General features: G+C 38.0%; 1 protein-coding gene across 1 annotated transcript in view; it reads right to left on the reverse strand.

Annotated features, from left to right (window-relative positions):
• The window catches only part of LOC138147572 (aldehyde oxidase-like), a 96,426-nt gene that overhangs the window by 61,885 nt on the left and 19,104 nt on the right, over window positions 1-15,437 (reverse strand). Inside the window, exons 8-15 of the mRNA XM_069070103.1 lie at window positions 13,100-13,189; window positions 11,649-11,729; window positions 10,718-10,862; window positions 10,108-10,200; window positions 8,673-8,824; window positions 8,399-8,492; window positions 3,615-3,724; window positions 1,498-1,682 (exon numbers count right to left, since the gene is read on the reverse strand). Of these exons, the coding sequence (XP_068926204.1) occupies window positions 1,498-1,682; window positions 3,615-3,724; window positions 8,399-8,492; window positions 8,673-8,824; window positions 10,108-10,200; window positions 10,718-10,862; window positions 11,649-11,729; window positions 13,100-13,189 (950 nt within the window). The remainder of the gene's footprint in view (window positions 1-1,497; window positions 1,683-3,614; window positions 3,725-8,398; window positions 8,493-8,672; window positions 8,825-10,107; window positions 10,201-10,717; window positions 10,863-11,648; window positions 11,730-13,099; window positions 13,190-15,437) is intronic.

The raw sequence follows: 15,437 nt of genomic DNA on the forward strand, positions 1-15,437 counted from the left end.
CAGCTGAAGGTTGTTATGATTATGATTATGATTATGTGATGGTATACAATAAGTTAAGTGTTAGTTCCATGTCTCTGATACTTATAAAAGGGCCCAAAACAAAATTTAAAATGTGCTGAAAAGTAGTTATCTAGCACTGCCTCTCTTTATTCCTTCTCCTTCTATATGCATATGTATGTATGTGTGTGCACATATATATATACAGTACAGAAGAAAGAGTGAGAACATTTATGTGTATATTAAGCAAACTATATTTAAATTACTAACTTTTTTCAACCTGGTAAATAGTCACTCTCCCAGGACAAAAAATACATATTTCATTGATTTTACTTTCTTCAGAGCTATTATTGGGAAATAGACTGATAAATGCATATGTGTATAAGAGTCAAATTCTTTGTATTCATTTGCAAGACTGCCCTAAAGTGTACATATGCACATACACACAAACACACACTCAAGAATGGTAGAGGGGGAAAATCACTGATTTGGAAATGGAGAACCTTGGTTAAAATTTTGCCCCTGACATTTACAAGCTGTGTAACCTTAGGAAAATCACTTAACCTCTCTGTACTTTATTTTTTTCATCCATCAAATAAAAGAATTAGAACAAACTATCTCCAATTTCCCTTTATGCTAATATCACTACTTGAGGCTCACTTTAGACAGTATCATCCATATGTAATAATGAAACCTTAATTGAATTCCATATAATTTAGTGTAGATCCCATGTCTATTTTTCCTGGTAATCAAAGAGAGAAATTATATCTTTGATGAAAGGAAGACTTCGGTTCAAATACTGCACCAGCTATATGACCATGGAAAAGGCATTTAACCTCATAGTGTCCTAGGAAACTCTCTCTGTAGTACAGCTAAGTTGCAGGCCTGCAACATTTGCCAGAATGTAAGCTCTTTGGGGGGGAAGGAAATGTTTCATTTTGGTCTCTATTATCCATAAAATCTAGAACAGTATCTGACACATTAGGTACTTAATAAATGCTTGCAGATTGATTGGTGGGAGAGTTTCCACATCAGAAGTTCTCTACAATGATGAACTCTTAGGTCTGAACTGAATAATGAGTGGATGCATGTATATCATGTTATAACTATGCCTAGGTCAACTCTGCTACCTCACCCTTAAGTGACCATGGATTTTTAACAGCAAGACCACCAAAGTGGCAGCTCTGGCAGGTCCTACAAAGTTGGAAGGAATTCAGGTTTGGGCCCACTGATTCCTGTTGCCCAAGGACTAGTGTGAAGTAGGTCCTTAACACGAACATATCCCTAGTAGCTTGTACAGATTTTCCCATATTTGTATATGGAATGAGAAATTTTTCTGTGATAATCTTATCTAGTAAGCTAAGTGTACTAGAAGGATTGCAATTAGTATCTGTGAGAGAGGTACCCATATTAGTATGACTTTTGAAGCAATAAAGGATTTTATGTTACAACAAATTAGAAATGTCCCATCATTCTAGGTCTATAGACATCATATTGTACCTTCCTGTGAGTTTCTGGCAAAGTTTCTTAGCACAGACAGTGGTGGAGCCAATGCCTCCATAGAAAATACATATGTCTCTAATGATGTTTGTGTCTTCTTCAAAAAGGACTCTCATTCCAGAAATAACAAATGCCAGGGCATTTTGTTGACGTGGAGCTTGTCGAAAAGCTGAGACAAATTCCCACTAAGGACAAAAATTAAACAGAGAAAAACATTAAAATTTCAGGTTACTCAGTAGCTAAGAATACGTGCTTACATATGCACACACAGACATACAATTTTGCTGGATGACTAGCCATTGAGCTTACTAGTAAAGTTTCATTTTTAAAAAACCATGCTTCACCTTCAGAAAATCATGAAGGGCTTTTTTATCCAAAATTGGTTTTTAAAAAAAGATAAATTAAAGGGTATTTATTCATTTTGTGAAAGGTTTCTTCACTTTACAAAAAAGATCTGCCACATATGTCCTTTAAATAACTATCTTCCACAGAGGATATAAAATATAAGTGATCTAATGAAAAGTAAACCCAGAAGACTTGGATACTAGGTCTGCTTCTCCCAAAAATTAGCTGTATGACCCTAGCCATGTGACACACCTCATCTCTATTCAACAACATTCCTCATTGCAATATAATAATGACTGAATAATTTCATGTCTAAATAATTTTTCAGAAACATGAATAACAAGATATATCAATATGACACCTTTCCACCTCCATTTCCCAGTAAGAAATACTTCAATTTCCTTCCCCTCTCTCCCCCCACTGATATATCCCAGACTTCCCTGTGTCCAGAGGCAGAGGTAGGGAACAAGTATTCATTAAGCACCCACTATGTGTCGGGCACTGTAGTAACCACTTTACAAATCATCACATTTGATTTTCATAACAACCCTGGGTGGTAAGTGCTATTGTTATCCCCATATCATAGTTGAGAAAACTGAGGCATACAGAGGTTAAGTGACTTGCTCAGTGTCTCACAGTCAATAAGTGTCTGAAGCTGGATTTACACTTAGGGTCTTCCTGCTTCCAGACCTAGCTTTCTATCGACTGCACCATCTAGCTGCCCCAGATGGGTTAATATGGGCATGTCACACACCATTTCTATGGGAAGAAGAATCAAGCTTGTCTAAGTTCTTTATCATGGGGAGGGAAAATCTTGGAACAAACTATTGCCATGAACAAGTCAAATCAAGTCAAAAGCATTTGCTAAACACTTATTATGTGCCAGGCATTGTGCTAAACAGAGTACACACAAAGAAAGACAAAAAAAGTCTCTGCTTTCAAGAACTTCATCTTCAAATAGGGTGGACAACCTGCCAGCTGTATGCAAATGAGATATATACAGGACTAATTTAATCTAATCCCAAAGAGAAGGCCCTAAGATAAAGAACTGCTAGGAAAGGCTTCTAGCAGAAGGTGAAACCTCAGCTGAGAATTAAAGGAAGCCAAGAGGCGAATGGAAGGGAATTCTAAGACTGGAGGGCAACCTGGGAAAATGCCCAATAGGGCAATGAAATGTCTTATAAATTCTACATCATTAAGTCTTATGTCGCTTTTTAATAGAAACATTTCCCAATGCCTTCATCTAACCCCCAGAAGAGGAAAAAGGTATATTCTTCAAATATTATTTAAAGGAAATAAAAGCAACATGGGGTAGAACCAAGTACAGAAAAGTCTCGGGTTAAAAAAGCAACTTTCTATTTTTTATAGGGGTGAAGGCAGGGAAATTGGGGTTAGGTGACTTGCCCAAGGTCACACAGCTAGTAATTGTTAAGTGTCTGAGTCAGCTTTGAACTGGAGTCCTCCTGACTCCAGGGCCAGTGCTCTATTCACTGCACCACCTAGCCGCCTCCTTCAACTTTCTATTTTAAAAAGAGAAAGAATAAAGAGAAAGAAGAGAAGGAGTATGGTAACAAATAAAATAGTCAGTATATAACATGAATATAAGGTAACTGAAATGCCTGAACTTTGCACAAGTTACTTGTAAGAAAACGTTTTCTGGAATTGAACCTTTCATTGTGAATACAGAAAGCCTGTATCCTTCTCCAAATTAGGTCTGATAGATAATTAAGTTGTTCTATTAGGCTCTTTGGTAAAACAAAGAAATTCCTTACCTTCCTAGAATAGGGGATATTCACTGAGATCAAGATTTCGTCTGGTTTGAGATCTGAACTTTGTGCCCTCATAAGAAACTGGTCATTTAGGGAAATTTGCCGCTTTCCATCTGTTGAAAAAAAATAGCAATTTCCATAGATTCTATCCTGTCCCTCTGCCCCTCCCCCCACCTCTGTTATTTTTTTTCCGGAGCAGACTTGCAATTTTATTTGGGTAGGGAACTTGTGGTGAGGAGCTCCTTCTATCAGTGAAGATGGGCACCTTCTCTGGAACTAAAAGAGTTGTCTGGGGGCACTGAGAGGTAAAGTAATTTATGCAGGATCACACTACCATTATGTACCAGAGAAGGACTTGCACTCAGGTTTTTCTGAGACGAGCTCTCTGTCCCTCTTCTGTCTTTCACATGATCAGATTCTGATGAATGAGGGAACTCATGCAACCATATACCAGAAGTAATATTAGTAATATCTAGCATTGTTATAGTGTTAAGGTCTTAAAGCTTAGGGCATTTTACAAATATCTCATTTTATCCTCACAGCAACACTTGGTGATTGGTACTATTATTTTTCCATTTTACAAATGAAGAAAAATGAGGCAGACAGAGTTGTGACTTGTTCAGAATCACGAAGTCAGTAAGAGCCAAGGTCACATTCCAAGTCTAGCACATTGTCACCTAACTGCATCAAAGGCAAAGATTAATTGAGTTTGAGGGGAGAGGGTGAAGTAAAGAAGTTTTATTCCTAACTATAATAATGTCTCTTTTGATTTTTCTCATCTTTAACATCCAAATAAACACATATGTTCATTATCTAAGTATATTACGAAATTCCTTTTGTTGGGTTGCAATGCAGCTACTACTAAGAGGAGAGCCAAATAGCTAAGAAGTTTTCTAACTCTGCTCCTCAGAATACAATCTGTTCTCATCATCCTCCATTCTCAACCACCTGGAAGTTTATTAACCAACATACTGTCAACATTTAAACATGCAGGTCAACTAGTCTACTAATGCTTATGCTTTCATCTCTAACCCCAAGCTAATGTTTTATAACCCTCATTAGTGATTTTAATTTCTCTAAATTCTCTCTTTGGAGTCTGTGGAACATTCTTGGATCCAAAAATCTCCATTCTTCACTTAGAAAATTCTGGGGATTAGGAGATATAAGAAAAGGACACTTAACAATTGGCAAGTTTAAGAAAGAACCCTATACATATACAGGAGCACTAGTTTATATTTCCAGTTGTAGGATAATGGACTTAGGGTATGCCAATTAAAACTTTCTAATGGTTTTGGGCAGGTAGACAGCACAATGGATAAAACACTGGTCATGGAATGAGGAAGACCTGAGCTCAAATCCAGTCTCAGACACTTACCAGCTGTGTGGCCCTAGACAAATCACTTAACTTCTGTCCACCTCCATTTCCTCATTTGTAAAATGAGCTAAAGAAGGATATTTTTGCTCCAGTATCTTTGCCAAGAAGCCCACCCCCCCCAAAAAAAGGGGGTCATGAAGACTCAGACACAACTGAACAAAAACAAAAAAATGGTTTTGAGGCTTGCTGTAGAAAGGAATTTTGTTCAAATTACTACCAAATGCAGGAGAAGTAAGATGTCTGGTGAAATATCATAAGATTTAATGTAAGATTTAACTTGAGCCACAGTATGATATAGCTGCTAAGGAAAAGTTAATGTGATCTCAGATTGCCTTAATAAAGTGTAGTATCCAGAGCAAGGAAGATGACAGAACCTGCTGCCATCTGTCCTGGTCAGACTGACTCTAGAGCAGGGATGTCAAACTCCAAATCTCCAGGTGCTCCCAAACCAGATGAAAAAGTAACAGGGAAATGTTTACAAAATAAATATACAATACAACATAGATAATGTCAATTTGTGGTGTTCAAAATCAATACAAAGCTGATATCACTACTTTAGAACTCTGTATTCAGATATGGTAACCATACATTTCAAAAGGGACATGTGGAGGAGGCCACCCAAGATGGTGAGGAGACTCAAAAGCATGTCATGTGAAGAACAGGTAAGCCAGGATGGGGAACCCCCAGCCTTCAGTACACATGTGGCCTTCTAGATCCTTAAGTGCAGCCTTTTGACTGGATCCAGGGGTGGGGAACCTTCAGTCTTCATGTGGCCAGAGAGATGCAATAGTACCAATGAGTATATCATAGAAAGATAATATTGACTTAGAATAAGGAAGAACTTCTTAACAATTGCTCCCCTGTAATGGTAATGTAATTTGAATTTGAAGATCCCTTTGTGTTGGCAAAGGTAGCAGGTATTTAGCACTTAGTAATTGATCAAGCCTCTGTTGGGGAAACAGAAGGTATGAACTCCAGTCTCCTGTTTCCCGATGTAACAGGAAGGGGTTGGCTGAAACAGGGAGTAGCTAATGCTAAGAAAAGCCCCAGAGAGGCACAGTCAGAATTTCTTGGGACCAGCATCTGGTGACAGAGCAGCTGCAGAAGAAAGAATGGAGAACTGAGGCAGAATTTCCTGAGAACTTGTGGTGGTGGAGCTTCTTCTGAACAGGAGCCCAGGAGCCCACAAACCCAGGTGACGGAGAAGTCCAGGAGCCCAGGATCCCAGGAGAAGACTCAGGAAGCGTGACCAAAACATAGGGATTTTGTCTATTTGTGGCTTGGTTGAGCCTTGAATTTCTAGGAGCAGAAATTGTGAAGGATTTGAGATGGACTGGACCCTGTGAACTTCAGTGTGGAGCAGGACCTACCCAGAGAGCTGGACAAGGAACTGGGAGCTGTCTGCCAGTGAATCCAGGTGGCAGTCTGGTGAATTCAGGTAGAATCTGGGACCATGGAAGGGGATCCAGGGAATCTAAGAACTGGCCCCAAGTCAAGATGAAAAGACTTCTCCATGGGTACTGAGTAATGATGAAATTGTAGTTTACTAGTGACCTAGGGGTGGAGGGTTTGTGTATGATACTTAGTAATTGATTGCTGAATAAGTGACTGAGTTAATCTAGTGTGCCCCAAGAGTGGAAGACTTTGACTATTGCACTTTGAGATGATTGTTCTTTGTTCTAAATATTGTGACCACTTTGGTGAAAACTATGTGGTCATTTTAATGATAAGCTGTTGTGAATACTATACTGTGATTTTCTGTGATAAGTTGTAATATTGTGAATGCTGTACCTTGATTTTCTGTGGATGTTTTGCTTTGATTTGTTATGGAATAGAGTATTCACTATACTGTGTAATCAGAACCTTAAAAACTGTTCACAGTAGCATTCTTCTGGAAAGCTACTCATGCATGGCATTACATCCCCCAAAAAATAGTTGTTTCGAATTGTTAAAAAAAAAATTGATCTGGTGCAAAGGGGGAGTGAATTCCACATTGGCAGAAATATTCAAAGGCTAGATAACCACTTACTGAGGGTCACAGATTCAGAGCCCTTTCAAGATAATCTAATTCAGTTTCCTCATTTTTTAGATAACTGAGAACAAGTGAAGTAAAATGACTAAAGGTCACAGAAGAAATAAACAGTAAAGCTAGTACTTGTACCCAGGCCCTTTGACTCCAAACCCATCACTCTTCACTCTTCCATGTGGTTTCATTACTTGACCTTTTGAAGGCAATAGTAGGCAACAACTGAATTCTCTCATTCTTGCCAAAGAATTCTGGAGCTCTCATACTGTGGACCCTACCTTTATTCATAGGAAAAGCATCTCCTCATCTGATCAGAAGTTAGTTCCATGCTTTCAGATACAGACAGTGAAAATTCTTGTGCCGACAAATTCTTCCTATCTCATTGTAATAGAACCAAATCCATCATGATGGGCTCAGGAAAACCAACCAGGTGGAGACAGTAAGCTGTTCCTTTGGTACTTGTGGTTAGAAAATCTCAGAATATGAGATCCCCAATTAGAACAACTGCCCACTTGAAGCTTACATGGTTCTTTGAATAGCTTCTATGGCACCTATTTGAAATCACCTGTGGCAACTGTTGAACTAGCTTCTACAACACCTACTCATTCCCCTGTTTAAATCTTTGTCTTTTGCCTCCATCAGGGTTTCTGGACTGAACCATGTCAAGGACCCTGATACTCATTGCCTTAAAAATGGCTGAACTTTGGGGCAGCTAGGAGGCGCAATAAGTAAGAGCACCAGCCCCAGGAGTTGGGAGGACCCAAGATAGGTTCCGGCCTCAGATACTTAACACCCACACAAAATAACTGGCCATGTAACCTTGGGCAAGTTACTTAAACCCAACTGCTTTTTTTTTTAAAAATGGCTGAACTTTGCATTTCTGGATTCTTCTTTCTATGGTCACATAGCTAGTGTGTATCATAGTTCTAGTTTTGAAGTCAACTCTCGATCCACCATACCTAAAAGGAAAAAGAAACTAAACCAATTTAGGGACTGAAATACAAACACAGCTATCCAGGGCCTGTGAGATAGGGATTATTTCAGACTTGTTGCTTTAGATCAAAGGTCCTTAACATGGAGTCCATGAATGGATTTTCTTTCATTTTTTTAAATATTTTCATAATTTCAATATGTGTTTTTCTCTATAATCCTATATATTTTATTTTATGCATTTAAAAACATTAAAAAGGATCAATAGTTTTCACCAGACTGCCAAAGTGATCCTAAACAAAGTGTTTATTTTTTGCCATGATTTAGGTACAGTCCTACCTGAAAGCAGAAGGTAAGACTAGGCTAGGTAATCCCCTGAAATCCTTTCTCATTCTATCAGTTTGATTTATCAGGATTCCATGTCTCACACTTTCTATGCCCTTTCTTATAACTTACCTTTCGAAGCCAGATTAAGGGTACAGTTACCCACAGCCAGAAGAGGATTCAGATCTGATGTTGAATGTCTGCTGATGATGCTGCCCCCTAAAGACTTTGTAAAGAAGAAAAAAGTTGGCATCTTTATTCCATTACTAATACAAACTTAAAAACACAAGTGCAAAAAGAATTAATCAAGGTTTGGGAACCTATACTATCTCTTCCTGATCAAACTGAACAAGTGTCATGGAGTACTAATAGCAATCACATAATGAAGACATGGAAAAACACCTACTGCCACATTCCTGATCTGTGATCCTGCCAGAGTCCTCAGATGTTTTAAGAGAGCCCGGTAAGTCTGAGTCTTCTCTTCTGGAAGCTCCAAGACCACATCAGTCAGGATATCTTTCAACTGGGCTAGGCTACGGCCAGCACCTATTGTCAGCCCTGGAACCAAGACATTTAAAATCAATAAGATACAAGAAATGTTAATTATTTAACTGTGTCACAGAATCATACTACAATTTCAAGCTTTGGATCTGAAAAAAACTATTATGGTGCTTTATTGATATGCAACAGATAAAGCATTCCAATGAAAATGGAAGGGAAGAATGAACATTTTGTAGAGTGGGAAATTTATCAAACACTACCTACTAAGCTGAATGACCTGGTTGATATTGCTTAGCTATTGTTAAGATTCCCTTAATCATAATCATATTTATTACTATTTAATAATAAAGGATAACTTAGTCTCAAGATTTGTCAATTGCAGGAGCAGCTAGGTAGCACAGTGAATAGAGCACCAGCCCTGGAGTCAGAAGGACCTGAGTTCAAATCCAGCCTCAGACACTTAACACTTACTAGCTGTGTGACCTTGGGCAAGTCATTTAACCCCAATTGCCTTGCCTTCCCCCCTTCAAAAAAATTTAAAAAACAAACAAACAAACAAATTAAGATGTGTAGATTGTTAAATAGAAGAAGGTAGCAAGGAGAAAAAATGACTACATTGTTGATACCCTTTGACCTGGTAATTCTATTACTGGGCCTGTACCCCAAGGAAAATGGAATCAGGAAGAATGCTTTGAACAGTTAGCAGCACTTTTTTGTGATAGCAAAAACAAAACAAAACAAAAACTGGACATAAAATGAGTATCCAGTGATTGTAATACAGTTGAAAAAATATATGAATACAAGTAAAATATGTTACTCTAAAGAAAATTATAAATACACGAAATTCAGAGAACCATGGAAAAACTAGTATGAACTGATGCACAGTACAAGAGTACTATGTCCATAATGTAAAATGAAAGCCACACAAAAAAGCAGTCAAACTCCGATTAACCGTAATGACCAATATTGGTTTTAGAAAAGAGCTAACGAAACACTCTTCCCTCAGTAGTGGTAAAGAGGTAGGAGCTATTAGTGCAGCAGGTGGCAAATGCTCTCAAAGATGGTCTTTGTGTCAGAATATTTTGATTAACTGCTTTTCTTTGTTAAAAAGGTTGATTCCAAGAGAGTATTATTGATATGTTGAGAAATGACATGTAAAAAATAAAAAGGAATCAACAGTTAGGTTATTTTTTTAAGAAGAGTCAACATTCAATTACCAAATTTTCTCTTTGTACATAATAATAACTAGGAAAAGTTGTTACTTTTACTTCCCCATTAGGCAGAATAAATCGTGTGGTTAATGCATCATAAGCCAATAAGCAGAGAGTCTAAGAACTCACCATTATCAAAGTAATTTACAGCATTCAGTTCTGCAATTCCATCAGGAGAAATGATAACTGGGTGAATAATCCCTTTGAACTTCATATCAGGTCCTAAAGGGGTGAGAAAATAAGAATAATACATTAAGGAACCAAAGTGGTTGCCTTTCTAATCTTTTTTTTTTAAAGCAATAGGGGTTAAGTAACTTACTCAAGGTTACACGGCCAGTTATTATTTCTGGGTGTGGTGCTGAGTATCTGAGCCCAGATTTGATCCAGGTCATCCCGACACTGGAGCCAGTGCTCTTACTCGCTGAGCCACCTGGCCACCCCTATGCAATTGGGGTTAAGTAACTTGCTCAAGGTTACATGGCCAGGTGTTTCTGGGTGGGTGCTAAGTGTCTGAGCCCGGGATTCGATCTCCAGGTCTTCTCAACACTGGAGCCGGTGCTCTTACTCGCTGTGCTACCTGGCTGCCCCTTGCCTTTCTAATCTTGAAATCATGGTAACAATTGATGAACAACCAAAATATTAGGAGTTCCATTGCTTTGAAAAGCATTCAATGTGTGAAGGGTTGTTCAAAACCTTTTGACCATGTTCACATGGAACAAGTTCCCTGGTTTCTACGTACCCACAGTGGTGTTTCCCATGACAATTGGTGCATCTGGATACTTGGCTTTCACTTCCAGAAGGTCTCTCAGAGTTACAGGAGAAATCCAGGTTATTCGCTCCCCAGAGAAAACCCTTGTTCTTTTAGGTTGTTTCTCAGCCATGATCTGGTAGAAAAACAATAAAATTTCAAGATCATCTTATGATTTACATGTTTTGCGTCTTCTACATTTTTGCTCTATTCTTGGACTGTTCACCATTTTTGAAAGAGCAATGAAAGTGATTTGTAATACTTACAACAGCTTGACTCTCAGGGAGTATGAAAATAAAATTTTAACAAAAAGTATTAGGCCAAAAACAAAGCAATTTTTTTTTCTGTTTCAAGGAAGTATTCCCACATAGGGCCAGCCTAATAACAACATTTTTTTTTTAGCAATTGCAGTTAAGTAACTTGCTCAAGGTTACATGGCCAGGTGCTTCTGGGTGGGTGCTAAGTGTCTGAGCCCAGATTCGATCCCCAGGTCATCTGACACTGGGGCCAGTGCTCTTACTCTCTGTGCTACCTGGCCGCCCCAATAGCAACATTTTCATTGAGTGTTCTTCTTAAAAAATAAAAAGTTTCCCATATTATGAGGCATGTATATAAACATTAATAATTTCTGAAAAAATAATCCTATTTAGGAGATAAAAGTGGGAATAGTGAATATATAGATACATTAGAATTATGATTGCTACATTGCTACATAATCTCATGATATTTTCCATTGACAATGGCCCATGGATTGCCTAGTCTTTCCCCCTCCTCTCCTTTCCTCCCCTTGTACACTGAACCAGAATGTTAACTAGATATTATTCACCTCCAAGAAAGAACCTAGAAAATTACCCATTGCTTCAACACCTTGATATTTTATCATGAATTCTTATAGCATAGGCACAACCGTGCTTGAACTTACCATTAGTTCAGGGGGGAATATAAATTCCTGCGTTGGATCCAATGGCAGAAACTCCTCTTCTTGAAAGAGTTTTTCACACGTCTTCAAAGAGAAAATCCCAGTGGTTACTCTTAGTACTCTAGCTGGCTACGAATAAAGAGTTGTCAACTTCTCTTCATCTCTAGATGTGAGTGTCTAGGGACAGTGAGAAGCACCAGTGACAAAACAAATAGCATGAGCTTGTAACTTTTCTCATCTTTCTCCCTTTTTACTTTGTGTCCCTCTCCCCTAATGCTCCTACTTTTGCTTTACTATACTGTAATTTGCCCAAGTGTTCACTGGATTGAATTAAACTACTTCTGGTCCTCTCCTCTCTTTTTACTTTTCTCTTTCTCTAACCACCTGTCTCCATCTTCTTCCCCTCTCCATTCTCTCTCCAGGAAGAAAGAAATAATAACCACAAAAAAGAAAATGGAAAACTAAGTAGGAAAAAGAAAAGCTGGTTATGAAACCTTCCAAGAGTCACTTCACCAGCTTGTCTCCTTTTGACTATAAACTCTGAGGGCAAAAATATGATTTCTTTACACGATGCATGGTACTGAGTTTATGTAATACATTTCAAAGAATTATAATCAATATTAATAGCAAGATTTGTCATTTTGTTTCTCAGGTGAAGTTGGTGTCCAGAATTGAGCCAGTATCCTGGGCTTACTCATTCCATAGTTGAGAAACTTAGAGGATTAAAAAGGCCTTTTTTATTTTATGTCCTTTAAAAAAAAAATTCATTAGCCACCAGTAAAATCAAAAGGATCTTTCTTTTTTTATCAACTTTCCCTTTTAATTATAGCAGTCATGGGGTACTTAAAAGAAGCCTGTATAAATAAGGGAAATGATTATAGATCTTGAAAGAAAATTAACTGATTTGAGCCCCTCTTTCCACTGTAAGAGGTTAGGAAGCAAAGGAGAAAGGGAAAATCTCCCCCCGCCCTTTTATTCATGAAGCAGTTTGTAGATAATGATATAAAATGAGCATAATGCCTTTGAATTAATGATTAAATACGGCATCAAAGGGATGACCCTTGATCTTATGGCAAGCTGTGGAACAGCAAAGGTCGTCTTCTGCACCTACTGTCTCCTGTTCAGCGACCTTGCTTCGAATGAGGCACCACACCAGGCTTCACACTCTCTCCTCTTTCTTCCTACCAAAACTATCAGATGTATTCTAAATAAGGGCTAATTGTTTTAATGGAAAGGAAGAAGAAAGAATTTGAGACATTAACAGTCAATACAGATATCACATTTCCCTGGCCTGGGGCATTTGTATTTCAACAAGAGATAGTCCGTTAGCCAAAAGTGGTGCTCCTTTAAGAAGGAGGGACAGATATCATTGAGTTAGGGAACCTTCCTAAAGGTAAGACAAGCCCAGCCGTGGTCCTAGGTTGACCTTCAAAAAAATATTTAACTTAACTCACCCTGTTTCCTTGCTCAGAGTCCAGCAATTCATTTTCTTCTTGATCCAAGCAACAGATGCCATTTTCCTTACTCTGACAACAAGCAGTAGCCTAGGAAAAAAAAAAAAAAGAATAAAGTTACTGCTAATCACCAGAAGTCTTAAAGGTAAAGAATTATGGTAGTGATTAATAATTAGAGGCTTCTCTATCCTTATTTATAAAGTATAGTGCACAAGAGTTAGAGACTGTACAGTGTAGTAGATGGTGGGCCTGTTCCTGACACAGATGACCTCTTTGATCATGGGTGAGTCATTTAACTTTATGCTCCAGGCTGATTGGTCAAGACTTAATTGTTAAACTGGTCATAGGCATTCTAGATCACAGATTCCACCCCACACCATCTCCCCCCCAAAAAAGTATCAGAATTTCTGACTCTTATTGAGGAGGAGAGAACTACATCCTATCCCCTATTTGTTTGACCTATATTAAGCCTAAAGATGAAGTATACTGTTTGACATCTAAATGCTAGGTTTTTAATTACTCAGAACTGAAATAATCATTTAATATTAATGAAAAGATGTTATGGATACAGAATTGCACTAGGAACCAGTAAGGCCTGGGTTCAAGTTCCATCAAGTTCCATAGACAAATACTTTATGTATGAACCTTCACTTCTCAATGCACTCTTGATTGTGAAAGTTCCTCACCAGGAGCTCTCTGCCAGGTCTATTACTGATTCTGATCTCAGAAAGACAAATATTTTGAAGCTAACTGCACATGTGATTTCTCTACTGGGGCCAAAATACAGTTTGGGTCTTTCTGTTTTTGTTTTGCCATTCAATACATAGTTGGCTCAGAAATATTTGTTATGTAAAAGTAGCAAAGTCCTTAGTTTTAAAATTGCCCAGTAATTACACTTTCCGGACCAAGAAAGTATAAGAAATGTTATATATTAAATGGAATATTTTGAAATAAGACTAAAGTCCTCAAGGAGCACAGTTCATTTCTCCTAAACCAGTAATCTCTGACCTGAACTTGGAAGAGATTTCTCCCAACCTTTGCCAACAACCTGTTACAAAGCCAGCCTTCTGTTCACCCTCTGCCACACTGCTATTCAATCTCCCACCTCTGCATGGGTTATCTCCTTCCTCATCTTCTCTTCTTGGAGTCACCAGCTTCCTGCAAGGTTTGACTCAAATACCACTTCCTTTACGAAACCTTTCCCGATTCTCCTAGTTATGAGCTCCTTATCCCACTCCCTTCAAGCACTGTGATTCTTCTTTGGTATAAATCTTGTATTTATGAATATGTGAATTTGTTGTATCCCCCAAGTAATCAATCAACAAACATTTATTAAGTACCCTGCTATGAGACAAGGCACCATGAAAGACACCTGCAGTGCAAATTTTAAAAATGAAACCATTCTTGACTTCAAAGAATTGACACTGTCTTGAGACTTGAAGGGGTCATACATGGTCAGTGGGGGAGAAGAAAGAATATGCAAATAAATAAGTATATACAAAATGTACATAATACTTACAAGTGTGTACAAAATAATACATAAAGTTGAATGTATATGTAGAGCCTGTATCAGACTGCACACCATCTTGGGGAGGGGAAAGGCGAAGGAGGGGGAGGAAATTTAGAATTCAAAATCCTACAGAAGTGATTGTTGAAAACAAACAAAATTAATTAATTAATTAATTGAAATGCATAAAGTTAATAAAAGGTAATGGGGCAGGGAAATCGACCTAGGACAATGAGAAAAGGTTTCATGTAGAAGGTGGCAGCTGAGCTGAAATTTGAAGGAAACAAGGAATTATACGATGTGGAGGTTAAACAGGGAGTGTATTAAAAGTAGATAGCCTGTGCATAGGCATAAAAATAGGAGAGAGAGCAAGTTTGACTAAGATGTAGAGTATGTGAGGAGTAGTAATATATTATAAGGCTGGAGAGGTAGGTTGAACAGGCTGTAAAAGGTTTTAAATGTGAAACAGGGAAGATTGCATTAAACAATTAAAAAAAAACAAACAGGAAGTCATTGGGGTTTATAGAACAGAAGTGTGACAAGATCAGACTTGTACACTGGTGAGCTGGTGAACATTTAAAAGCCAGCTGTCTGGGAGCAGAAATGATCATACAACATTCTTTTAAGAGTAATCTGAGTTCTTAAAATTTTACTCCTCATTTTCTTAAGTATGACTAATCAACAAAACAACAAACCATTTGCTGATTTCTGAGGTGTAAAATGCTTGTGTTGAACATTTAAGTCATGCTTTCTTGGACCAATACAAACTGGATCCAGGACACCTCTGAAGCTGTACTTTAGGAGCATCAATTTGGCAGCAGTTCAGAGGAT

This window comes from Petaurus breviceps, unplaced genomic scaffold (genome assembly GCF_028583685.1).
Source record: "Petaurus breviceps papuanus isolate PSGF00001 unplaced genomic scaffold, PetGlider_PUasm1.0 90804, whole genome shotgun sequence".
In the NCBI taxonomy this organism is placed as follows: domain Eukaryota; kingdom Metazoa; phylum Chordata; class Mammalia; order Diprotodontia; family Petauridae; genus Petaurus; species Petaurus breviceps.